This window comes from Apiospora phragmitis (genome assembly GCF_038363925.1).
Source record: "Apiospora phragmitis strain CBS 135458 chromosome Unknown utg000008l:1.0-3514335.0:1.0-3519231.0, whole genome shotgun sequence".
NCBI classification, from domain to species: Eukaryota; Fungi; Ascomycota; class Sordariomycetes; order Amphisphaeriales; family Apiosporaceae; genus Apiospora; species Apiospora phragmitis.
Window position 1 is genome coordinate 647810 of NW_027117407.1, and position 24433 is coordinate 672242.

At 52.9% G+C, this 24433-nt stretch overlaps 8 protein-coding genes across 8 annotated transcripts; 4 read left to right on the top strand and 4 right to left on the bottom strand.

Moving 5' to 3' along the window:
- Positions 1-455: 455 nt before the first annotated feature.
- Positions 456-1494, bottom strand: PG994_008612 (D-arabinitol 2-dehydrogenase; the record flags this gene model as incomplete). Its single annotated transcript, XM_066860021.1, has 4 exons — positions 456-681; positions 759-1038; positions 1104-1159; positions 1250-1494. The coding sequence occupies 4 exons, from the start codon at positions 1492-1494 to the stop codon at positions 456-458; spliced, it is 807 nt and encodes a 268-aa protein (XP_066713610.1).
- Positions 1495-3994: 2500 nt separating this feature from the next.
- On the top strand, positions 3995-5173 carry PG994_008613 (uncharacterized protein; the record flags this gene model as incomplete). The annotated part of the gene is made up of 3 exons (XM_066860022.1): positions 3995-4196; positions 4291-4468; positions 4534-5173. 3 exons carry the CDS (start codon positions 3995-3997, stop codon positions 5171-5173), a joined length of 1020 nt encoding a protein of 339 aa, XP_066713611.1.
- A 1798-nt stretch (positions 5174-6971) lies between these two features.
- On the top strand, positions 6972-8258 carry PG994_008614 (GPI anchored dioxygenase; the record flags this gene model as incomplete). Its single annotated transcript, XM_066860023.1, has 1 exon — positions 6972-8258. One exon carries the CDS (start codon positions 6972-6974, stop codon positions 8256-8258), a length of 1287 nt encoding a protein of 428 aa, XP_066713612.1.
- Positions 8259-8982: 724 nt separating this feature from the next.
- On the bottom strand, positions 8983-10974 carry PG994_008615 (uncharacterized protein; the record flags this gene model as incomplete). Its single annotated transcript, XM_066860024.1, has 4 exons — positions 8983-9770; positions 9858-10172; positions 10259-10788; positions 10844-10974. 4 exons carry the CDS (start codon positions 10972-10974, stop codon positions 8983-8985), a joined length of 1764 nt encoding a protein of 587 aa, XP_066713613.1.
- Positions 10975-11524: 550 nt separating this feature from the next.
- Positions 11525-15152, top strand: PG994_008616 (uncharacterized protein; the record flags this gene model as incomplete). The annotated part of the gene is made up of 7 exons (XM_066860025.1): positions 11525-11967; positions 12023-12352; positions 12493-13462; positions 13581-13674; positions 13729-14055; positions 14113-14172; positions 14239-15152. 7 exons carry the CDS (start codon positions 11525-11527, stop codon positions 15150-15152), a joined length of 3138 nt encoding a protein of 1045 aa, XP_066713614.1.
- Positions 15153-15943: 791 nt separating this feature from the next.
- On the bottom strand, positions 15944-17442 carry PG994_008617 (uncharacterized protein; the record flags this gene model as incomplete). The annotated part of the gene is made up of 4 exons (XM_066860026.1): positions 15944-16940; positions 16997-17115; positions 17178-17227; positions 17301-17442. The coding sequence occupies 4 exons, from the start codon at positions 17440-17442 to the stop codon at positions 15944-15946; spliced, it is 1308 nt and encodes a 435-aa protein (XP_066713615.1).
- Positions 17443-19924: 2482 nt separating this feature from the next.
- On the bottom strand, positions 19925-20905 carry PG994_008618 (uncharacterized protein; the record flags this gene model as incomplete). The annotated part of the gene is made up of 5 exons (XM_066860027.1): positions 19925-20041; positions 20184-20229; positions 20294-20438; positions 20589-20698; positions 20751-20905. 5 exons carry the CDS (start codon positions 20903-20905, stop codon positions 19925-19927), a joined length of 573 nt encoding a protein of 190 aa, XP_066713616.1.
- A 3067-nt stretch (positions 20906-23972) lies between these two features.
- On the top strand, positions 23973-24197 carry PG994_008619 (uncharacterized protein; the record flags this gene model as incomplete). Its single annotated transcript, XM_066860028.1, has 1 exon — positions 23973-24197. The coding sequence occupies one exon, from the start codon at positions 23973-23975 to the stop codon at positions 24195-24197; it is 225 nt and encodes a 74-aa protein (XP_066713617.1).
- Between the last annotated feature and the right edge of the window lie 236 nt (positions 24198-24433).

Consider the following 24433-nt stretch of genomic DNA (forward strand, 5'->3'; position numbering starts at 1 on the left):
CACATAAATGAGCTTCAGTGGGGTTTGCGCTTTGCGATCTGGGGACTCGTCGGTAGCAGGAGAGCAGCTCATCCATGCAAGCCAGGCAGTGGGGATATCCAACTTGCCGCGGAAACAGAATGCGGCACAGCAATGTGGCGCCTACCGGAACAGAACCCGAGAGGCCTGGACCGGGTGTGTTTCCCGAGCAACCCCCCTGCCATCTCACCAGCCGATCGCTAAGCTGACAATTGCATGGCATGACGAACGCAGACTAACGGCAAAAGTAAAGTTGCAAACCCCGTTTTGGCGGAGAGAGCTCCTTCATTCATCCTTTTCTTTTGGTGCGAATAAGGAAGGAAGGAGGAAATGCCGTTGGAACGATATTGTATGCAGGGTATCTCTATTCACATATGTACATGAGGATAGTAAAACCAAAACCTCTACATATCACATACGAGTATGTAGCTAGCTGCTCATCCTACGTAGGAAGTCTCGTAAAAGCCGCCGTCGACGTACCACTCCTGCTTGGTCACGTACTTGGACTCGTCGCTCAGCAGGAAGGCGATCGGGGCCGCGATCTCGTCGGTCGTGGCGAAGCGCTTCATCAGCGCTGGGAAGTTGGCGTCCTCGGTGCACGTGAAGGACTCGCCGCTCGGCAGGATGAGCGGCTGCCGCACCATGTCCGTATCCGTCGCGCCGCTTTTTTGCGTCGATCATTAGCTTTCAGTCCCTGGGGCTGGGGAAGGGGAAGGGGGAAAGAACAAACAAAGACCTACGGGCAAACCATGTTGACGCGGATCTTGCGCGCGATGGCCTCGAAGGCGGCAGCGCGCGTGAGGCCCACGACGGCCATCTTGGACGCGATGTAGGCCGACATGCCCGGCTGGGCGTACTTGGTGACCTGGCTGCCGACGTTGACGAGGGAGCCGCCGTCCCGCATGGCCCGGAGCTCGTGCTGCATGCAGTTGAAGGTGCCGACGACGTTGTTCTGCAGCATGTCCTCGAGGTCCGCGACGGCGAAGTCCTCGATGGGGAAGACCTTAGAGTGCATCCGGGCTGTTCGTGTGGGTGTTAGCTGTAAGCTCGTGAGCAGATTGCTGTGTGTGGTTGTTATTGCTTACCAGCCACGTTGGCGGCACCGTCCAGTTTACCCCATTTGGCTACGGTGGCGTCGATCCTGGAAGTAGAAGACGGTCAGCCAGCCAGGTTCGTGACGTGGAAGTGAAGTTAAGACGGAAGGGCTCTCTCGTCTTGGGCTCCCACATACCAAGCTTTGACGGAGTCGTTCTTGCTGATGTCTACCACGGTCGTCATGACCCGGTCCTTGGCCTCGGGCATGTCCCGCTCGATGCCGGCCACGGCCGCGGCGAGGTTCGTCTCCGACGTGGCGCACGTCGACACCTTGGCGCCGCGCTGGAGGAGGTAGCGCACGACCGCCAGGCCCGCGCCGCGGCTGCCTCCGGTCACGGCGATGACCCGGTCTTGAAAAGGGGTCAGGGTTGGCGGGGCCATGATGACGGTGATACGGGGACGGGGGCAGGGGAAGAAGAAAGTTCCAAACGTTTGCTGCAGATTCTTTGCAGGAAGAATGATTGGACAGGGGTGCTGGTGTTGAATGTTGCAATAAACTTGTGAACCAGTGTGAGCAAATTGATATGCAGGCTGAACGAAATAAGGAGGGTGTATGATTAGAATGCAACGCAGTCGCATGGCATTTTCCTGGTCCTTTATGCTCGTCCCCTCCGTCCAATATGCCTGCCTCCTCTGCTCCCCTCCCGCCCAGCGTGTGCGATCGTTTCCCCCGTCCGCTACGGAGCCCAGTCCCAATCGGATGCCTGTTCCCGATCTCGTCGTTCGTCCCCCTCGGGACCCGTAATTAACGTAACCGAACGTATGATGGCGGGCCCAGTTATGATCCGGGGTGAAGCCCCCCTTTCCGCCAATACTTGCCCGGCCGCTAAGCCTTGGCCGCGCTATTGCCGAATTCGACGAATGCTGTGCCGCACATGGTTTTCAATGCCTGTTCTTCAACCAGATCGCAGCCACGTAATAGGTCTGGTTCATCCTATGTCGTAGCCGGCGCATGCTTTTACGGCCCCATCCCTTTTCCTGCGAAATTTTACGTGTTCAGCACTTGGCAATCCTGTGCCTGGTCCCGGTTGGGGTGGTGGACTCATCAAGCCGACTCGCATATTCACCCAAACTATGTCGATAGACACACAGAGGCTTTTCCCAAATCACAAGGCTTCTTGGGTGTTTCTTAGACCTTGCATCCCGCGTACAAGTCTTCATCCCAGAGTTGAGCATTCTTCACGTGATGAGTGGCAGGAGCTAGCAGGTAGGATGATGATGGTCGAGCAATGGTCCTTTTGGGATGCTATTCCGATGTGTCACTTTCGATGGGCCGCCACCCCCCCCCCCACCCCCCCACCGCGGATCTTTGGCCCTTTCCGGTCCCTCGTAAGAGTTCCGATCCTGACTAGTGGCCATATGCCACAGCTCATAATCCAGGTTCCTGTTCCTTCCACGGGGGTTCTGCTGCGCTATGGAACACATGAGGGTGCTCGCTCGGCGATCTTGTCCACCCTGATTTCGGGATGGCAGCCGGCACGTAAAAGTACCTAGTAAGCCAAGTCCATCGTGAAGGCTATTTTTGTTTTCATTTAAACAAGGACAGATGCAGCCGCATTGAGGAGTAGTGTTGTCTATGCCATGATAGTCAACGTTGGAAGAAAGAATTAAAAGGGGGGTATCCAAAGCCCGTTGGCTTTTAGCTACAACGGCCCGCTGCAGTCGCCAGCATCTCGGCTGATATTGCCTGACCTAACGTTGTTAGTTTTCCGTGCAGCCTGCATTCCCATTTGTCATATGCCATGTTCAATGAGCTGTGCCCCCGCAGAACGTCGCCTAGATCCAATGAGGTGATAAGCGAATGATTCCCAACGAACACAGCTGCTCTGTTGTGACCATCCCGGCCGTTCGGTTACGGCATGCAAACCTCGTTTCATATGCACGGCACATGGCCAGGGCCTTGTCGGTGTTTGGTTCGCCAGGGGTTGAGTTTTCTTTTCCTCTTCTTCCAGCCGAGAGCCCAATTAGCGACGATCCTTCGATCCTCATTGTCACGCATTGATGGAGTCGGGGGGCCTTTTCCGTCTCGCCTCTCCTCTCTTGTCGGCCGATCCTTTGGTCGAATGGAAAGGTACCCGTAGCTTGAAATAACATTTGACTTCCCTCCATCATCGCAATCCACTCACCCTCTCCACGTTCTGCCCGCCGTTCCCTATCTACATCCCAACTACCACTGTTGATGTTGTCGTTGACGTTATCGTCTCTTTCCTGTTTCCCTTCTTTTTCGATTTTGTTTCAGGGTTTTAGTTAACGACAGGGCAATCAACAGGGTGGTGGTAGTCACCATGTCCGCCACACCGGTGATCTATATGGGCGAGCCGCCCGAGGGGAGAGGAGCGATGGGCCGCCTGGAACCGCGAGGGCTTGATGCAAGGCATTGGCGCGCTTACCATGACGCTGGCCACCTTCGCCTGTGTGCTCCGAGTATATGCGCGCACGCGGCTGATCCGACAAAAGCTGCTACTCGACGACTGTATGTGGGATTCAACGCCCCCTTTTCCAAACCTCCTCGCCGCTGTTGTTCTCAACATGGATGGTTTTTCTAACAAGGAAACGATTCTCACTTTTCTAGATCTCGTTTGCATTTCGACTATCGCGTGCTGGGCCTTCTATGGACTTTCTCTATGCAGTAAGTCCGGCTCTGCACAGCTCTTGACGCTCTCCAATATCCAGCTACCGTTCCTTCAGCCTTGAATATTTTAGGGAGCAGCCGCCAAAGCTGACATAGTTGCCCCCCTAGTGGCCAGGTACGGCGGAGCAGGTCGACACATGTGGCAAACCACCATGGAGGAATACACCACGCTGTTGAAGGTGAGCACATGAGTACCTACCCCCTTGGTCGCTCGTAGTGGGAAACTTACAGAAGCGGAAACAGTTCACGATGGGGCTGGCAGCATCCTACATCCTGTCGTCCGAAGTGGCCAAGATATCGATCCTCATGTTCTACTTCAGGATATCCCCGGATAAGAGGTTTCATCTTGCCGTAGGGGGTATGATCGGCCTCCTAAGCGTATATTCCGCTTTGTATATCCTACTCAACATATTTGGTTGCATGCCCATCTCCGATTCGTGGAATGTGGCGAGTAAGTTCACTTACCCCCTAATTATCATGGTGTAATCGGGCGGCCCGCTTTGCCCACTGAATCCGCTGCTAATACGCGTTGAGGGGTACAACAGAGCAAGCAGCAGGCGAGGCGAAGTGTATCGACAAGGGAAAATTCTATCTTGCCGCTGTTGTCGTTAACGTGGTCATCGACTTCATCATCATGTTGCTCCCGATCCCCGTCCTAGCGCCTCTGCAGATGCCGCTGCGACGCAAGATCTCTCTGTGTCTCCTTTTCGCAACTGGTGGGTTGTAAGTATTAACCCATACCATAATTATTTTTTATGGGCAACAACAAATGTGCTAACCCTTAACAGCACCATCTTCGCCGCCACCTACAACAGCGTCCTCACCATCAAGCTGTTCGCCAGCGACGACTACAACTGGGAGCTGTCCAAGGAGCTGCTGTGGATGTACGCCGAGCTCGCCAGCTGCGTCATCTGCGCCTCGGGGCCGACCCTGAAGCCGGTGTTTACCATGATCATCCTGCCGCGGCTGGGCATCGGGAGTTCTTCGTCCCGCGTGGGCTACTGCGAGCATCAGGATGACTCAGGGGGCAAAAGATCCAACAACAGCGGCCTCAAGACGATCGGGTCCATCGCGTCCAAGCCCAAGTCGGGCCGGAGCCGGACCGACGGCGCCATCGAGCTGGAGTCCGAGGACGACCTGTCGATCAACGACAATGACAACAGCCAGCCACGACGTGGGGGTGGAGGAGGAGGTGCAGGGTTGACGGCGGACGACCAGGCCAAGCTTTGGTCGCGCGTGGCAAATCACGGGCGCGACGACTCGGGCCGGGGCTTCCAGGTCACTTCAGCCGGCCGCGACGATCTGGGCCCTAACGACGACAAGTGGAAGGGGAACGAACTCTTCCGTAGGAACTCGGTCGGCATCAATGTCACGCGGGAGGTGGACGTCGCGTACGACTCTTCTACGAAACCACTCAGCCAAATTTAATAGCGGGCGGTCTGTGTCTGAGGGAGAGAGGGAGTTGCCTAGAGTAGCGATAAAAGTTTTGTCATTAGTAGTAACCTACATACATAGGGTGATACACACCTTCAGGGTAATACATCCTCATGGTAATACACCATCATGGTAAGAAATCCTCATGGTAATACACCATCATGGTAAGAAATCCTCATGGTAACAAAGCCTAACATGCGCATCCGGACTTGCCGAATTCAGGGGGGTTTCAGGGGGGAACGTTGTCCCGTGGCCGGCTGGTGAGTTCTCGAGAAACTTCGGCTGCGAAGAAGAATTCGAAGGTTTCTTTCTTCTCCCGGAGGCAACCGCAGGGGGCATCGTCCATGTGATAAGGTTCTTGTCACACGCATGCCAACAGAGGCACGCATATCGACCCAACAGATAACTACATTCCTGAAGGGTACGGCGGCTAAGGGACAAAAGGATGCTGAAAGGAGTGTATATAAGCCTGACGAATCACCCTCCTGTAAAAGAAGGAGGGAGAGAGAGACCAGAGCCCCCAGAAGTGCCATAGTCAATTATTAGCTGAATCAGAACCAAGCCCTACTGCCCTTGTCACAGTTCTATCAACGGGGGACTATAGCATGAATCTCCCCGACCGACTCACAAGGCAGCTATTTTTTATTACCTCACTGCCATAGGGCACATGCCGTACAGTCGAAACCAACAATCCGGAAATACTGTCATGTAGAAAGTGCCCAGAGTGCAGACTCGACTGCCGAACGCGTCACAATTACAAGCACATCAACGGTGAGAGGGGCGCACATAGAGTAGTGCCTTGGCACCGATTCGTTATGGATCAGGGATCTCTTCTTCCCCATCAGAAAATGGGGGGGATCCAATTACATGCCATGGGTGGTTGGCCATCCATGCTTATTGCATCAATAAGCCTATAGAAAACGAATATATGGCACTTCATCGGAAGAAATCCCGTTCCCATTCTTTTTTCTTCTTCCATCTCGGTGCATATCTTCTGCCCGCTAGCGATTCTTTTGTTGCATGGAAGGACTTGCATCTGTACCCCCGGTGCGACATACTTACTCGGCATCCTGCAGCTGCCTTGCGACCTTATGATTCCGTTTCCGATGCAGTTGATCGTGTGTTCTCGTGGACCAGATTTCAAGCATGCTTCGCATATGACGTGGCTGTCGGCCACCTGCTCATTGGGCACGGCAACCTGGGCATCGACGTAGCGTCGAGATATATTAAAATCCGGGGAACCGACATATGGGTCGGGGCTTCTCATTCGTGGAAGCCGGATTTAGCCACAGTGGGCAATTTTTGTGCTCGTTTTGCAGCAAGTCCCAACTGCCTCCGGGGGGTGCCTCGTTCTGGGCATCCCTGATGTTTCTTGGCAAGACGATGGCCTCATCCGGCACAATGTTTGATGAGTCTGCATACAGATGCGCAGCGCCAAGCTTCTCGGATGTGGGAGCCTCCTGCATGTTCAGACAAACAAACACAGGACCTGGTGCCCTGTCTGCCGCTCCACTGAGGGGAACGCGATGCGTCTGCCGATCTCCAAGGCTTGGCGGCCATATCTCAGGAGTCCCAAGATGGAATGTGGAATGTGACAATGTTCCTGCCGAGGACCGTGAGTATTCTGGTTTTCGTCTTGGGTTTCTTCGCCTCGGAGTCTCGCATATAGCCCGAGGCGAGGGTGCGTTGAAACTTTGGAATAAGAACAGCCCCCTCCGCCCCTCTGTTCTCGCCGAACTGTCTTCGCCTTTACTTACACTTATCCGAGCGATTCTGCAAACTCCCATTCACTATGGCGTTCAAGCTTCTCACTACATTGGCCGTAGGCCTGTCCCTGTCTTCAATCGTCGCCTCTCACCCAGGCGAGAAGTTCGACAAACGCGCTCATATGGAAGAGTTGGCCAATGGTCATGCCGTCGCCGATGTGAACTCCCGAGCTCTCGAGGCTTGCCAGAGCAGGCCAGAGGTCAAGGCGAGAAAGGAGAGGGCCATCGCGCGACGGGCCGCCACTTTCAATCGTCTCCGCCAAGAACGAGACCTCAATGAGGGTAAGAAGATGCCTGCTATTTGGTTGACCCATCTCCCAGACTCCAAGCAAGCTTCACAGGAATACCAATCTCGACTGACACTTCCAACAGCCCCCTTCCTCCACCGGCGCGACGCCGCCTCGTTCCGCAAATGGGCGGCGCAGTCGCACGACTTCACAGGCAAGCTGAGCTACGACAAGAACACGCCGATCGAGGAAGTCTTCGGCGCCAACACGTCGTGCACGCTGGCGCCCGACAACGCTAACGGCCCCTACTTCGTGTCCCAGGAGCACATCCGGCAGGACGTGGCCGAGGACCTGGCGGGGGTGCCGATGCACCTGGAGCTGCAGTTCATCGACGTCAACACGTGCGAGCCGGCGGACCTGGTCATCGACATCTGGTCGTGCAACGGCACGGGCAAGTACAGCGGCGTCAGCGCGGCGGGCCAGAGCGGCCTGCAGACGACGTACCTGCGCGGCGTGCAGCCGACGGACGGCGACGGCGTCGTCCACTTCGACACGCTGTTTCCGGGCCACTACGAGGGCCGCGCGACGCACCAGCACATCATCGCGCACGTCAACGCGAGCGTGCTCGCCAACGGCACCTACACGGGCGGCCACGTGGCGCACCTGTCGCAGCTCTTCTTCGACCAGGCGCTGCGGGACACGGTCGAGGCGACGGCGCCCTACAACACCAACACGATCCCGCTCACGACCAACCTGCGCGACATGTTCACGGGCTACGCGGCCAGCCCGAAGTACGACCCGCTCGCCAACTACGTCGCGCTCGGCGGCGGGCTCCACAAGGGGCTCTTCGTCTGGGCCGAGCTGGGGATCAACACGCGGGCTAACTGGGACTACTACGCCACCTACGCGTCCATCTGGAAGGAGGGCGGCGGCTACAACAACCCCAAGTTCAACTTTTATATTGTCGGCACCCCGCCCCCCGACGCACGGTTAAGAGAGGGGTGGTATTTTGCGTTATTAGGTGAGAGGCGGGTTCTCACATACTGGTGGATATGGGGCTTGGATGAGAATCGACTCTTCAGCTAGATATGTAAACATCTTGAGCAGTTTCGTCGACAACACAGTACATCTTGCAAGCTGTCGCGTGATCTTGATGTGATGTAACGATTAATCCTGGGGTCATACTAAGCTCGCACAAGTCTTGCAGCATCGGTTATGGAGTTGAGTAGCGCTCTGAAGGATTCTGCCCCTGGCCACAGTGGATCCCAGGTAGGTCAAATCGCGGCGCGGCTGGTTCGCTTCAACTCTTCAATTGCGCACCGATTGAGATAGAGACGTTTGAACGCTGGAAGAAGCCCCCCGAAGCAAGCAGACAGATGAGGTAGCAACAAAGTTGACAGGGAAGCCAAAAGAAGAAATGATGGGGTCTTGCCGGGGATCGAACCCGGGACCTCTCGCATGCAAGCATCAGGGTTGACCCTAAGCGAGAATTATACCACTAAACCACAAGACCGAAACCCGATCATCAGATGACTTGGTGATAAGCGAGCCCCTTTTTAGCGTATATATACCAGCTCAGCCCGCCTAGCTAGCGTTAACTCCTAGACCGCAATTGTGCAGTGGAGCGCTGGTTTTGGGGCAACGCAAAGAGCTCAAAAACAGGTCAACATTTAACGACAATCTCGTCCAGCTAGGTACCTAACGTACAGCCATAGGCAAGGCACTCAGCAGTGACCCGTCGTTGAAAACTAGTTAAGATTGCATTCATATGGCTGATGTTCAAATTGTTTCCTATCGTCCTGGGTCAACTCTACAAGGGGCCATTTGCAGGCGGAGGATCCCTGGGGATGTTCAAAATCTCATCCTCCTCAAACAGATCCTCGAGGAATGCGGACCGCGTGGGACTGCTGAAGATGAACTTCAACGTCGCCGGTATATTCTCCCCGTGAAATGCTTCCACCAGGAGCTTCACCAGCTCTCGCATTCCCTTCATCCGTTCTCGTGGGGTCGTAAAGTGTGCAATACCGTCAACCACAAGATACAGCACGGCGTCCGAAGATAGTTCCTCGAGAAGATGACGCAGAGAGCCACAGATGCTTGAAATTTCCTCCGGCTCTGTCCGATCAAGACAGTCTTGAAGAGTCACGCTCGGGAAGCCAGGATACTGGTCGATTAGCTGCAGGAGCAGGCTCATCGCCAGCTCGCTCGGGCTAGCAGCAGTGTCTCGATAGAAGCTCGGATGTTGGCCGCAGAAGTAGGCAAGCACAATTAATTTCATTGCGGAGGAATCTTTCTTCAATTTCTGCTGTTTCTGCTGCTGCAGTAGGGTACTGGCGATCTTCGCCATGACGAACGAGGTTGAAGCATCCGCCGTGACCTGAGAACCGCCGTTCAGGAGGTAAAGATACGGCGCATCATCTGACAGCCAGATACGGATGCGAGGGTTTCTCTGGACGGCATGCGCACGGTTCGTCTCAATGGGAACGACATTATTTGACGGCAGAGATAGCCGTAACAGTGCTTCGATGTCGTGCGGTATCAGTACTTGTTCATACTGAAATTCTTCGAGGATGTCCTTGACGGTGATCGACTGACTTGCTGGTGACGTCCCCCGGGTATGTTCTAATAAGAGGCCTGACTTGTCTTAGCCCCTTGAACTCCAGAAAGCGGCGTAGTACCACTTACGTTTCATGTCATCTTGTAGAAGCAGCTCAAGACTTCCCTGGACCATCGTTTGAATAGCGTCGTAAGATACATAGCGAGGTGCTAATCGTTTGATATCTTTGACTTCTGCCGCCAGTTCGTCGAGCTTATGATGCGTTTTGGCGGTTTGCATATATGCCAGCTCCTGAGTGTCACGCATACCCTTCTCCTGGCGGCCCCACATGACTTGGACCGCCTTAGACTTCAGATCCCTTGCAGCCAAGGTGACTTCGGCCACACGGTCTTGCAGATCGGTGTTCATTGCGGACGGGCTCAAAAAGCGCTTGGCCCCGGCGACTGCATATAGATAGACCTTGTTAGTTACAGTAACATGAGATAGAGTCCGTGTCCGTCAGTATCGAAGATGTTTCGGCAATGCTTACCCAAGGAGTTCAGAACAAACCAGTGGAGTATGTGGTCCAGGGTCAAGCAAACTTCGGTATACAGTTTGGCCATGCGCTTGTGGACATGGGGATCTTGGGTAGCAAGCATTGTCCAGGCCAAACTGTCCTCGATGATACGCGGGAGCTTTTCGAGAGCCTTGTAGACATTTGCCCGATGCATCCCGGTTTGTTCCATGCAAGTCAATATAATGTTGAGGCCGCCACCAACGACTGACCCAAACATGTCGTCGGGTATCAACTGTGTGAATACCTTCACCGCTCCAGCCTTGTTGCACAGGGAACGAAACGCCTTCTTCGCCTTGCCCGTGAGCCCTTGCAAGTCTTTGTCGCGAGAGGATACCTTTTCCAGTGCAGCACAGGCTGTATCCATGGACGCCTGAATTCCGTTCCATCCATTTGCTTTTGAGGCTTCCATAGGTGGTAACTTTAGCTTCTCCAGACATTTGTTGGCCGTCTGGAAAAACTTCTTTTGCACTTCCCTATACTCGGCGTATATGCCTTCGTAGTCCCTAGTGTCTGTCAGGGTGCTGATGAATGACCAAGGCTGCCCCATACCAGACTCACAGTTCGGTGCCTTGCTCTTGACCCCTGAAAGCTAACGTCTCGTGAGACTCGCCATCCAACTTCCCCATGAACTCCACTACTTCGTCATAGCCGACGATCGGTACAAGGCTAGAGCTGCCGCTTGTCGCCATATTGCCTCTCCTGTTAGTTACGCTTAACTTCAGTGCTCAAGCTTTTCTAGACAACAGAGATTCGTGAAACAATCAACCAGGCGGGTGAAGGGTCGAATTTCAAGTTTTATGGTGAAATAGGTTTTCTGGTAAAAAGGAAGGATACGAAGATAGTGTGGGACAGAAGACCATCTGCCGGTGTGCATATCATAAGGAAAGCGCTCAGCCTGATCGAAATCTGCCCATCCCCATGGAATGGTGGCTTACTTGCAGATTCGGTGACGAAAAGTATGCATGATTCGACAAATGATATTATAGCGATAAGATATTGGATGCATAAATTCATATATTAAGGGTGGCTGCTGAGTTGCCTTAGTTCAATGGGATGCTGCGACTGATGCCTTGTTCACTGAGATGTTCGTTGGGGGCTGAACATGGATTTCAAGTTTCTTGCCAGCTCTCTGAAAAGCGTATCCCCCCGCATCTTGATTCGAAGCTGAGCTTTCCACCTCCTTCATTTCAATACTTAGTCCGGAGAATCGATTTGAGGAGCTTGAAGATCATCGACTAGATGATGTCCGAAGCTGGGCTGCTCGTTCAAGCAGCCAACAAGGTGCGGACCAAACAGTACTCCCAGATCCGACCCGGCGCACCAAATGTCACAGGCACACCAAGTTCTACCAATAGTCCACCATCATCTAACGATCCAGCATCTGGCGAACCAGCTTCTGGCATCGAAGTTGGTCAACAAGAACCCGCTACAGTGGTTACGAGCGTTCGAGGGGAGAAACAGAGTGCAGCGAAAGCGGCTCTTCAAGATGCCGCTCGTAAGGTGCGTGAACTGGCAGCAACGACTTCTTATGACATAGTAGGAGACATTCAAGATATCAACAAAGCTATTACCGAGCTTGTGGGAGGTGAGGGGTGGAAAGAGACACTACGAACTTCGCATGCGCCAAACCCGACCGCTCCCCAGCCTTCAAAGGCCCGCCCTGGACGTCGAAATGATTTTGAGTAATGCATTTCCCTTCTTGTGCTAACTCTATGGTGATTGACCTCTCTCCTCTAGGGTGGAACGCTCTCGGCCATGTGGAGTGCAAAGAACCCTCATGGAGGAATGGCCTCTACACGCCTTCCCAGATGAACATGGAGGCGGGGATGACAAAGACCGTCAGACTGTTCCCCATTCCGACCAATTGCCAACCATTCAAGTTTTCTACCGAAGTATCCCTTCCACCATGGAAAATCCCGACAGTATCGCGTCAGAGGATGATTTCAAGCATGCACATGACATTTCGCATCAGCGAGAAAAGCCTCAGAGAGTATTGATCAACTCAACAATCTTGATCAAGGACCTGGAGAGCATTTGTGGCTTACCACTGCCACATCGACCTCAAGAGTACGTCCCTGGTTTCTCTATGGCAACTAAATGCCATACCAATATCCTAGCCATGAAGTAGTCTAACGTGTTCAAGTAGATTGCTCCCTCCATTCAAGGCAAGTCAGGCGAATCTGCCATGCGCGATGGATGACTGACAGGCAGCGTGAACAGTTGCTGGTTTACAACTGGCCTGGCATACAAAATGCCCTCAAATCCATGCAGGATGAACAGAAGACCGTGATGTTGAAAAAGCAGGATGTCACAATCGACACCCCGCAGGCGAAGCCGAGCGATGGCGAGCCTCGGGGGATACCCGGGAAGCAACACGAAAGCAACACCAAACCAGACAAGCAACACACGAGTGACGCAGAACCTGTAAACAACAATTTGAAGGACAAGCTTTTGCTTCGCATCAATCATCTGAAGGTCCTCGTTGACTTCATCAAGACGGACCTTGGACACCTTATCGGGCTCAGGATGAAGATTCGGGATGCAACCCTGGGTGCAATCACTTTCGAAGAGCTGTGCCACTTGTATGCCCCTGGAGACCTTATCATCAACAGGAAAGCCAGTGTCGATCATCTTCATCAGGTATATGCGACAACTGGTGGCCGCATGCGATTATCCCGCAATTTTGGCGGAATCCCAGACGACTCTCCAGATGCTGGTGCAGGTACGTGGACGGATGTTGTGATCGACTGCATCCGCATGCGCTGGGATGGGACGGATATTGGCCCCTTCCGTCTCACCCATCGGGTTCCACCATTCATTGGCGAGAGAAGAATTACCGATCTGGATTTCTACCCGGTTCGCTTCCGAGATAACCCTGATGACCTATGCGACGATTTAGCAGCACGCGGCAAGAAAGTGCTGGAATGCCATGGCCACATGAAGTATGAGGGACTTACCGTGGATGCAATAGGGCAACAGCCGAAGCCAGAATCTCCGTTCAGTCCCAGATATGGACTACCCCCTGCCTTGACATATGAGTCTGTCACTGGAATTTCACAAGGTGGACAAGAGATCGAGAGTGACGTGTACATTGACATGAAGACGTACTATCAAACCCTTGATCCGTCGTTACGGGTGTACGACAAGCTTCGACGAAGTCAGCCAAGCGAAAGAGAGGTGACAGAGACACTCTGGCACCAACCGGGAATATGATTACGTTGCGGGCGACCACGATGTCGACGAAGCGAGGTCAGATGCATTCATGAACGAGAACTTTCACCTGATCAATCCAAAGACCCCCGAGGAGCTTGCGGGGAAAGGGAAAACGGCTTGTCTAGCACTACTATCCCGAGCTGTGCCAGCTTATGAGTTCCGTTCGCGTGAATGGAGTAAGTCGCACCCCACGCATGCCTTATACTTGTGATCTGACAGAATGCACGTAGTCTGGGTTGACATCACCAAAGTTGAACCGATCGACAAGCGCGAGGAGACTCGCACACGCGGGTGGAAGGACCTAGTGATTGACGACAAGTACAGGCGCCTCCTTGAGTCGCTCGTCAATAATCATGTATCTCCGAGTGAGCAGAGGAGGACACAGTCACAGATAGGCGACGGTAGACATACAGCCCAGATTGACCTTATCCAAGGTAAAGGACGGGGTCTCATCATCCTGCTTCATGGACCTCCAGGGACTGGCAAGACTTCGACAGCTGAGGCAATTGCCGCATACACAGGGAAGCCTCTCTATGCTATCACATGCGGAGACATTGGTACCTATCCCGAGCGCCATGCCAAGTATCATTAGGTTAGATGTTAACAGTCAGCAGGTCTAGGCGCGGACAATGTCGAGGCTAACCTACTGAAGCACACCCGCCTAGCGGAAAAATGTGAGTCCCTTTCTTGAGAACCAAAACTCATAACCATCAAGCATGATGCTAACTCGAGCGCTCAAGGGGGCTGTGTGCTCCTGCTTGACGAGGCTGATGTTTTCCTTGCGCGCCGCGGCTGGAACGACGTACTCCGAAACGCGCTGGTGTCGATCTTCCTACGCCACCTGGAGTACTATTCCGGTATCTTATTTCTGACGACTAACATCGTGGGCCTCATTGATGAGGCTTTCAAATCGCGCATACATGTAGCGCTGCGGTACGACAAGATTGATGAGGACACGACAGAACAAATCTGGCAAAACCTGCTGCGGCACATCAGGCGTGATAACCAGGCATCCAAGTTGAAAATCACGTTTGACGAGGGCGCGCTGCTCGACTTCGCCATGGAGCACTACGAGGAACACGCGGCCGATCAGAGCACATGGAACGCGCGGCAGATCCGCAATGCGTTCACGACGGCCATCGCCATGGGCCAGTTCGACCGGCTCGAGCGGATACGCCAGGAAGAAGCGAGCCCGGAAGAGGTGTTGGCTTCGGGCAACAAAAGTCTGACGACCATCAAGCTCACGAGGCGCAACTTCCTCAGGATCGCCACCATCGCGGACGATTTCGAGCACTACATTCACTCGGTGCGCGGGGACGATACCGAGACTGCTCGCCAGAACCAGCAGCGCGACGACTCCTTTTCGCAGCAGCAGACGCCGCCGAAGAAGGACTACAGGCGAGCTGCCGCCTACGACGACGAGTATGCTTCCTCGCGAGGTCCACGTCGGGGCCACCAGAGTACTTCCCACCCATCTCGGTCTGCTTTCAAGGGCAAGTCAGCCGCCAAACGGCGTTCCAACCGTGACGAGAGCGACGAGAAAGACTCCGAGGTCGATGAAGGCCAGCAGGATAGCGATGTGCGCACGCGAAGGATGCGACGAAGCCGAAAGGTGGCATCGAATGACGAGGCGGATCGGTTTGACGAGGAGTAGAGGGCTTTGGGCAGTTTGACGGTCATGTTGGGCTTTCACTTCCAACAAGGCGAGCGCTGGCTGCTCTGGAATCAAGTATATCGCAAACTAGAAGATGGATGCATCATGGATTTTGTTGCTATATTAGTGTGATGATAAAAGTCGCTCATTCAGAAGAACAAATTGGATACTTCTCACAGAAAAAGCCAACAGCCCCAGAGGAATAGACTTGGTGATTGGGCGCCGATTGATTCAAGTGCTGCAAGGCGAATGCTTAACTTCTACAGGGAGGGGAGGGGGTGCGTGCAATTGCCTAAAAACTTTGAAAGTTAGCCCGACTGTCCGCCTGCGCTGAAGCTGCCCAATACCCTCCGTGACTCCTTCCTTTTTTTTTTTTTTTTTTTTTTTTTTTTTTTTCAAGCACCAACAAGAAAACTCACCTTCTCTTGTCACTTCGTCACGGTCGCAAAAGACGCTCATCAATTTGGGTGTCACCGCAATTTTATTGATCAGTCGATTCCGCTATTGGAACGACGAGAGAAAAAAGAGGGAAGAGTATCTAAGCATCTGCCGAACTCATCCAGCCGCAACCGCCAAACGCCGTGCCATTTCTTTGGTCGTCATGTTCGTTCTTCGTTCGTTCGTCTTAAGTGGGTAAAGGTAAAAAAAACAACAGGTATCCGTATAGAGCTTTCTTTCTTTTTTCAACACTCTGGAATCCGCAATGGACTTGAATGCTCTTGATGCAAGTGGGTAAATATAAGAGAGGAGAGAGAAGGAGAATCTGAAAAAAAGAAGAAAAAAGATCATCATCATTCGTGTTCATCGTGTTGATAGCCGGCCAAGGCAACGTCGTGCATCGATCGTATATCGTAATTCGAGTTCTTGGAGGCACCTTGTCGCAGCACCGCAATGGACGAAGGGACAGCATTCGCGTCGGCAGCAACAGCACCCGAGTATCCCCGACTTTGACTCTGGCTTTGGCTTTGCCCTTTCCGGCTGCTGCCGGAGCGCGGCAGTGACGGCCTGGCAAACTCCTTCCTTCTTTCCTGTTCCGCATAGCTCAATCTGTACGTCTCCTGGTCCGTACTGCTGTATCGGTACGATGTGCCGACTTCGTCATCTCGCACGGTGTCCCTCGACGTCGATCTGTCGCGACCTCGCTCCCCGTGCCCCCTTTCCCGCTCTCGCTCTCGCCGCTTCTGGTGGCGCCGCTCTTGGTCGTGCGACTGCCTGCGGTCGGGTCCCGCCCTTTCTGCTCGCGACCGGATCGAGGCGGTCGGGCTGCGCGACCGGTGCAATCTCGCGCCACCGCGCAAGTTGAGGCTGAGCTGCGAATCGGTCGGCTTGTAGTTCGGCTTGGCGAATTCGGGCGCGTGGGATCCGTAATGGTTCTCGTCGACGGGCGGAGGGGTCGGCGGGGGCGGGGCTTGCTGATCGCCCGCCAGGGCCGCCACGGCGGCGGCTTCCCCGTCCTTCTTGGCGCGGTACGCCTCGAGGGCCTTGACGAGCACCTTGCGCATGGTCGCCTTGTTGACGTTGCGGCGGACGCGGTCGAAGTAGCGCGCGACGTCGCCCACCACCATGACCTGCGAGTCGTGGTCGATCTCGAGGATGTCGGCGTAGTTGACCCGCGAGTCCTCCTTCACGCGCAGCTTGCCCGGCTTCAACTCGATGGAGATCGGCGAGTACGGCAGTCGGTGGCGGTCGCCTTCGTTGGGCACTTCGCCCTCGGCGTAGACATAGCCCTGTTGATGGTTGTCGATGCCCGGCTTGGCGAACTCGATCTTGCCGCCATTGGAGATCGGACTGGTGCGCGCATTGGTCAGCTCACGACAAATGCGTAGGTCAATCGTCCGACTTACATGCAGACGCAGTGGTGGGGGAACGTGTCGCTGTGGCGCAGGACAATGAAGCGGTTGTATCCGAGGCACTTCCACTCCCATTCGAACTCGTGCGTATCCGCCCACAGAAACTCAAACACCTGCAACGGGATCTGTCAGCATTCTCGCCGGGCGCATGGCGGTTTGATCGGTCGCAACTTACGTCTCCTATCTGCAGACTCGAGGCCGGGCCAATCTCGTACCCTTTCCGAGCTGTATTTGCGCAAGGTTAGCGACCTACTCTTTCATGAAGCGCATTTCTCGTCATGTGAGATATTTTACTCACCTAACGGATGGTTTGCAAGATCATCTTGCGGCGTGTGTACGGATGGCGTGTGTACAGATGGTGTGTGTACAGAGGCCGCATCGTCCCCGTACCCGGAGTCACTCTTCGGCCCAGTATGTATTGAAGATTCACTTTTCCCCATCTCTTTACGAGACAGATCAAACTCAGAGCAGACGGAAGAATGAAAGAGACAGGACTGCTAACGATAAACACTAGGTAAATGCAGGTGCAAGGACTTAGGGGTGGGAACAAAGTTGGCCCTCTTCCGATCTAACAACCAGGTTTCTTCACTATGATGAGCTGATCCTGCTTCTCGGGGGGAGGGGTACCAATTCAATGCACTCAATGCTACGGCGAGCACTGCGAAAGCCTCACCTCGAAGGGGCTAAAGGGCACGCGAATCGACCATGTGTCAAATCGTCGTTGAAGCTGTAGTGGTGCCCGAATATCCACCTCTCCACAGCTCATGCATCCGAATTCCTGTCCAGGCTGTCAATGGTCGCGATCGCGGTCAAGACCCACTCACGGCCCGCCGCACCAGGCGGTGTGTTTGTTGGCAGCGCCACCGCCATTCGTCGCAAAATGGTCTCTTCAGAAGTCTCCTTGGTCACAAGCCAAGCGAAGGGAGTCACCTTTTCCTCTGTGTTCGCCCTGGTTCTGCGTATCTGCCCCCGAACAGGATTCGACCCAGCAAAGGCATGAAGCTAGCAAATTGGATGCCCGGTTTCTGCAATTCTCCCCCTCTTCTGCAGTGCTTCTGCTCGTGTGCGCACTCTCCTGCGTCGATGGCCCGTGATGCCGCTAATTGATCCCCTCCAAAGCCCCTCTGTCCCCAGGTCCCTTTCAACACTGAACCTATGACGATGTTGAATCAACAGATCGATCACCGCAACAACAAGTCGTGGAAGTGGGCAAATGGGTCTTCAATTCAATGAACCACTGCCCCAAGTCGTTGGAAATCTCCATTTTGCATCTGCATGTAGTCTACAAGCGGCTCTCGGGGCGGTGGGTTGTCATTCGTCGTCCTACCGAGACCAGTCTGCCAATCACGCACGGCCACCCAGGTCAATCCTTACCGGTTCACCACACACCAACTTCGGCGATAAGCGGCTCAGGATGGAACTTCTGCACTATCCTCCCACTCTTATCACAGACTACAGGCTAGCAGGATATTGACGAATTCTCATGCATTGCAGCATGCGGCATGTGGGGGGTCATTGGGCTTGAAAGCATCCCCATCCCTTCCATCAGGGCTCTCGAAATCTCCTGTTACGGAAGGTCTCGGTGTTGACCAGAGCACCCGTGATTTCTCTCCAAAGGACATGTCGTGCTCTATGACGATCATAGAAAGGGAACCAGATATTATCCGGCCATTTCGTGCATCCTTTATCACGACACCAGCTCGTGCAGCTACATGGTGCCTAAAGACTTTTCAAGATTCATCTCTGCACACTACAGGCCGCCCACAGGCATACTAGCCGTCATGATGTTCAATTCCCCCCTGACGCCCAAAACTGGGTCTCTCATGCACGACTCGCGGTACGAAGAGTCTATGCCAACACGATATCCGAGAAATGATGATCTGCTGTTGCTCAACCTGACCGTCGTGTAACCTGTGAAAGATAGGCGACCTCTGTTCCATTGACGGTGAACCAAGACAGTGCGGTGAGCCACGTACGCGGATAGAATACTGTACAACATTTCGACGACGCTTTACTGGACGCTTCTTTAACCTCTGCTCCAAAAACTAGTACATATTATCGGACCTTCATAGGATCCCTCTCTGTGGGCCGCCTTCACGGCCTACATCGGCCATTTCATTCACCAGAACCTTCCCCATCAGACCCTGAGGCTCCGGGTATCCTCCGCTGCGGAGTGCCGACTCCAGACTGTCAAGCCCTGCTACTTGTCCGCGGCGCCGTCTCTTGGCTTCCTACTCCGTAGGCATCCCGGATATGCAGCTGACGTAGATCCAGCGCCCCATCGAGTCTCTGTGGCCCCTCCATGGAGTCTCCCCTCAGCAATGATTCTTTGACGCTTAGCAGCACATAATATTGGCCTTGGCTAGACCGAAGATGGACACCTGAGCCCGTCTTTTTGCACACTGTCAAATTTGTGGCTGGTAGGGCCACTTGCTCAACGTGGCTAACGGCTACTCTCAGCGCGGTAAGCGCTGTGAGATGGGGCGAGTGCGTCAGTGAGCTTCGGGAATGACACGGGCAGTATCCGCGTTGAATAGTCCCCGCCCTCGGGCAATAAAGACACGACTACAGTCAAGAGAGTGGCAAAAGTTTCTGAGCGAAAGTTCCTATTCAGCTGTATCGATTGGTAGGTACCAAGCAGTACGTCGTGGCAAGTCTGGCAACGTGGCTTCGAGGGCTGTTGCCTGACTCCTTCGACGTATCCATACTAGACTGGAAACAAGTATCTTTCTTTGTTCGCTCTCTTCACTCGACTGGATTCAGGGACGGGATCATCAGCTGTGTTGAAGACTGCGATATTCCGATTGAGATTCTTGGTCAATACGCCAAGCCAATAACCTATGCTCGACCTATATGTGGGTCTCATTTGACCATGACGTTCTCGTATCAGATACGGCGTGGACTCCGTGAGGTGTTAGCTGATCATAGCTGAGGAGCAGGCTTGCTCATGGCGAGCTTAGATGGATTCGAGTGGGAATCGCGCCGCCGGTCGCGATGCTCACTGCGGAAGAAGGTTAGAGACATGACGGTTATGACTCCCTGTAGTAGGTTAGATATTGGGTGCAATATGATTCCAACAAGGCTGTCGAGAAGTTGGCCATCCTAACCTCCAGTCTTCTCGAGAGTTTAAATTAAGACTCGTCGACCCAAACATTGAGGACTCGTCGATGACGAGCCATACCTGGGTGCGGAAAGCAAGCTTGACAGCAGGCATGTGTCTGTTGTCCCTGATTGATTTGGTTTACTGTTCAAACCGCCTGAGAAGGATTGCGCAGTGTCGAGAGATCGTACGCATTTCCATCCTTGAGCTCAACAAGAATGGCATACATTGCTGATATGAACTGATCTTCTTGGTCTTCCGACGCCGTGAGGAGTGGGACTAGGGACCCTGTAGCTTGTCCTCCGCCAACTGGGCTCGAGGCGATATCCCAAGTGACTGCATGGGATCTTTTGAGATTGGGGGTCTTTACATCGCGTTGGACTGTTTGTATGGCGGATATTTCTGCAACTCCCTCGGCTAGCAACCAAAAGCACTGCGGGCGAAAGCGCGCCCTCTAGTAAGTACCCTTGAGAAATTACGAGGGACCGCGATTGAAAGCAGACTGGATTTTGAACTCGACCTCATCTAGGTCCGCCCCTGAGTCGAGAAGTCGGACAGAGGTTTTTGTAAGTTCGAGACCAACTTGAGCACCCATACTATTCCGGTCTTCGTGCAAATGCTCTTACTTTCTAGCTTCATGGTACTCACTAAAAGATTTTGATATGGAAGAGCGGAGTAAATGTTTGGTAACCTTGACTACTGCCACATGCAGCGTAGGGGGCTGCTTCTGCATCTCTTCGTCTTGGATATCGGGGTTCAGGGGTATTATCACGTTCACCACAGAGGCTCTCAGGTTCAATCATTTCGTATTCACTACCAATGACTTGGAGTCATCTTCAGTATTTAGTATTACCCTCTCCTTAGAGGACGATGCTAGGATGTATCTGCTTGTTTTGTTTCATTTGCTGTTAAATCTCTTTATTTGGACTTGTGGAGGTGCAGATACATCATAGGGGACTCAGTTAAGTATGGGAAGTGGGCAATGGGTCGTCGACCCGACAATATAGCAGAATCACTTGCACCAGAAGCACTGAACATGTAATCGGTTGTATATCATCAATTGGAATTCCAAGCTTCTCAAACATCGCTGAATAAGAAGCCCCTGTACCCGTAATCATATGGGTTTAGGTCCCTCCACGCAATTCGCCACTCTCCCCATCCCTTCACTTTCTTACCACAACTCGAAGCGAATCCGCCCTCAACGACAAATCATTTGACCCCGTCGCCTGGGCGTAACTTACTACTAGCAAATTCCCCAGACTCTCAGGGAAACCCGGAGCCTCCAACTTTCCCGCTCGCGTCACCATCAACTGAATCGGCCCAAGGAGAACTCGAGGAAGGCCAACATCGACAAAGGAGTTCCCAAATTTTTTTCCAACACATCCATCCTTCTCCCCATTCTTCTCTGTAACAAATGAAAGTAATAAGTGAGAGAGTTGCCATACCATTGTTGGCGCATTTTTTTCTTTTTATGAGAGATGCCTGCCTCGAGCAACCGTTTTGTAGTCGCCTAGCGACCTTGTTTTTGCGCCGTCTTTTGGCTCTTTTTCTTTCTTTCTGGGACAATAAATCTTACCTGCAGTTGATGGTGACGTAGTCATCGCATTTGAGAATTCCCCGGATTCCTAGCCACGAGAAGCTCCCCATTCGCTGTCCACCAAATTTCTCGTTCGAGCGATGGTCTTCTTCCAATCTGTTTCACTTGGGTATTCTTCAACGTTGACTCGTTCAGCACTGTGCACCTATGCTCTGCAGGCATGGAGATGGGCACAATGGGAGCTCAGCAATCGATCTGTGTTTCCGCAAGCGCACTTGTACCGCCGATTGGGACATGATTCCAATTGGGCGTGACATGTACGGATATGTTGGCGATGTTTGTCTTTGCGGGCTCTAGTGGTTCCACACGTGCACTCAAATAATGGTGTTGTCGCATCGGGATGTGTAGTCTTCTGGTGTCTCGTCAGATCCTTCTTATGTAAGAACGCCCGTTGACAGTCATCTACATCACACACAAAAGGGTTCCGACGGTGCTCTTGTGTAACGCGACGTCTAGAATAATGATGAGTACGTGGCAGCATTCGTATTTTACTACTGGAGGCACACTGACCTTCTCTCGGTGTCGCTCTTGAATGTAGCTTGACACCCAGAACAACGGACCGATGCCATCAAAGGAGGAAGTATCTGCTTTTGTCTTTGTTGCAATTGATGACTTTACAGAGGCTCTGGGCCAGCGTTGATTGTGCTGTAAGACTTTGCAATACCCCCTTCTGTCGATTAAAGGGCTTGCGATGACGTGAATGGGTTTGAAATGTGCTGCAACAGTGGCGTTTGGGGAAATGAAGACTCGCTTGGGGTCTCGGAGACACGAGAGGACGTTAGAGAGGGGGTTGCTGCTACACTCTCACTGTGCGGAGGAAACTGTACAGAAAGGGGCAGTTGGCGTGCGGAGCTTGCATCCTCTTGGTGGCTAAACCACGTGCTGACATCATAGTTTAAATGCGGATGCTGAAAAATGCTGGTGAGGCCTGACGCACTGTCGAATTCGCTTGAGTTGAATGGAAAGGATGACACATCACCACCGAATGCGAAGTCATAAGATGATGCGGTCGGATAGGATTGGTCTTCACCGATTTGCTGGTCGACAGGACCCAAGTTTGACGGAAGCGTTGAGATTGGATTTGAACTCGAAAAGGAAGCTGAGTATGGACACGGCGCGAATGAGGTCGAATACAAATTAGATGATGTCTGGTCGAAGCAAGCCGCCGAATAAGACAGGTTGTGACTTGATGCATCATCTGTCAATGTATTCCCGATATCGAACCCGTGGCCGTTGCTGTAATTAAGGATAATAATCTTCATGGAACCAGGTGTCCCCAAGGAACTCTGGGCTTATGTGATGATCATCTTGGCTTCCACTCATTGTTTTTGCCCCTGTGTCGGGGCGTCAGGAATCTACCAATCAATGTCAGCAGCGACCCGTATCCGTGGCATATGCGACAAGAGGGGAAATGGGTATAAGGTGCAATGGCAGTGATGTTAATTACCAATTGATGTCTGAACGAAAGCTGAACGCAAAGATGCCCAGGAGAGGTTGCCCCAGGGTCCAGGAGGTACGCTGGTGCACCGCGGATGAGCGATTAAAATGAAAGAAGGTTGGATCTCCTTTTCGAATGCTCTGGGAGTTTGGTCCCTTTAAGAAGAATTGCATCTCAGGTAGTTACAACATGGGACTCGAAAAGCCTTACCAAGCCTGCATTATGCCACAGAAGGGGCCGCAGAAGCGGCCACCTATCAGAACGATCCCTTATAGAGGAATATATCTGTCCAACTCTTACTGGTGGCCCCTTTCGCACCCTCCTCATGCGTACTCAGCCACTGCGAAATTTCAGTGCTTGGGGCCACCAATAACCATAAATAGTATTTCGATGATCCGGACGACTCATCCGGGGCCGCCAATAATTATCGTCATATCTCCTTCGAGTAGTTGCCAACTACAAGGGGCCACAAATGACTGCGATGATATTTCATTTTGGTGAGAAAGGGGCTACCTATCGGGAGTCCTGGGATTGAAGGTCTCGACTGCTTCATACTTACCTCTTCGGGCTGTTGCAAGCACGATGTATTGAATAATGCGTTCTGGAACGGCATATAAAAAGATCAGGGCTTCGACTACAGAAACCTAGAGAGAAAATGGAGTATGGGATGTGTATTCAAAGCATCGCGTTCGCCCTCTATACCATTCACATAAGTACTCAGTATGTGCACCATGCGTTTCCGGGTGTTTCATTGTTAATTTGTTGCTAACATTGGTCAATCAGGTCCATCACCCAGTCGCACTTCATCATTGTGCTATACTCAATAACACCCATAATGGCAGCACCAAACACGGCTAGACCTCAAGAAGGAGAAGCCAAGAACACCTCCAACCACATGCATCCTGCATCTGCATCGCCCCTTGAGCGGTACCTCGAGCAAACAACCCGAGAAGACCCTTGGAATATCTTGAGCAAAGCGGGATCCAAGGCAAGGAAGTCAAAGACTGGTGGCCAATCGCTTTGTGGTAGTAAACACGGAGGAAAGCCTAAGGATGGCTAGTGATGGATGGACAGGGGTGGTGGTGGTCAGCATTCGTGTTGGTTGCTCTGAGGCCTCCTTACCTGCATATATCGATCGGCATGTACAAGTACAAGTATGATAGCAGTTCAGGCAGATTGGCAAGGCAGGCTTTTTTTCCTGCAGGGCAGAAAGCTGAAAGACCTGCGCATCACAGGCCCTTCCCGGTTTCTGTTCACGTTCATTTTCCTTTCTAAATTCGTATCATAGTCAAGTAG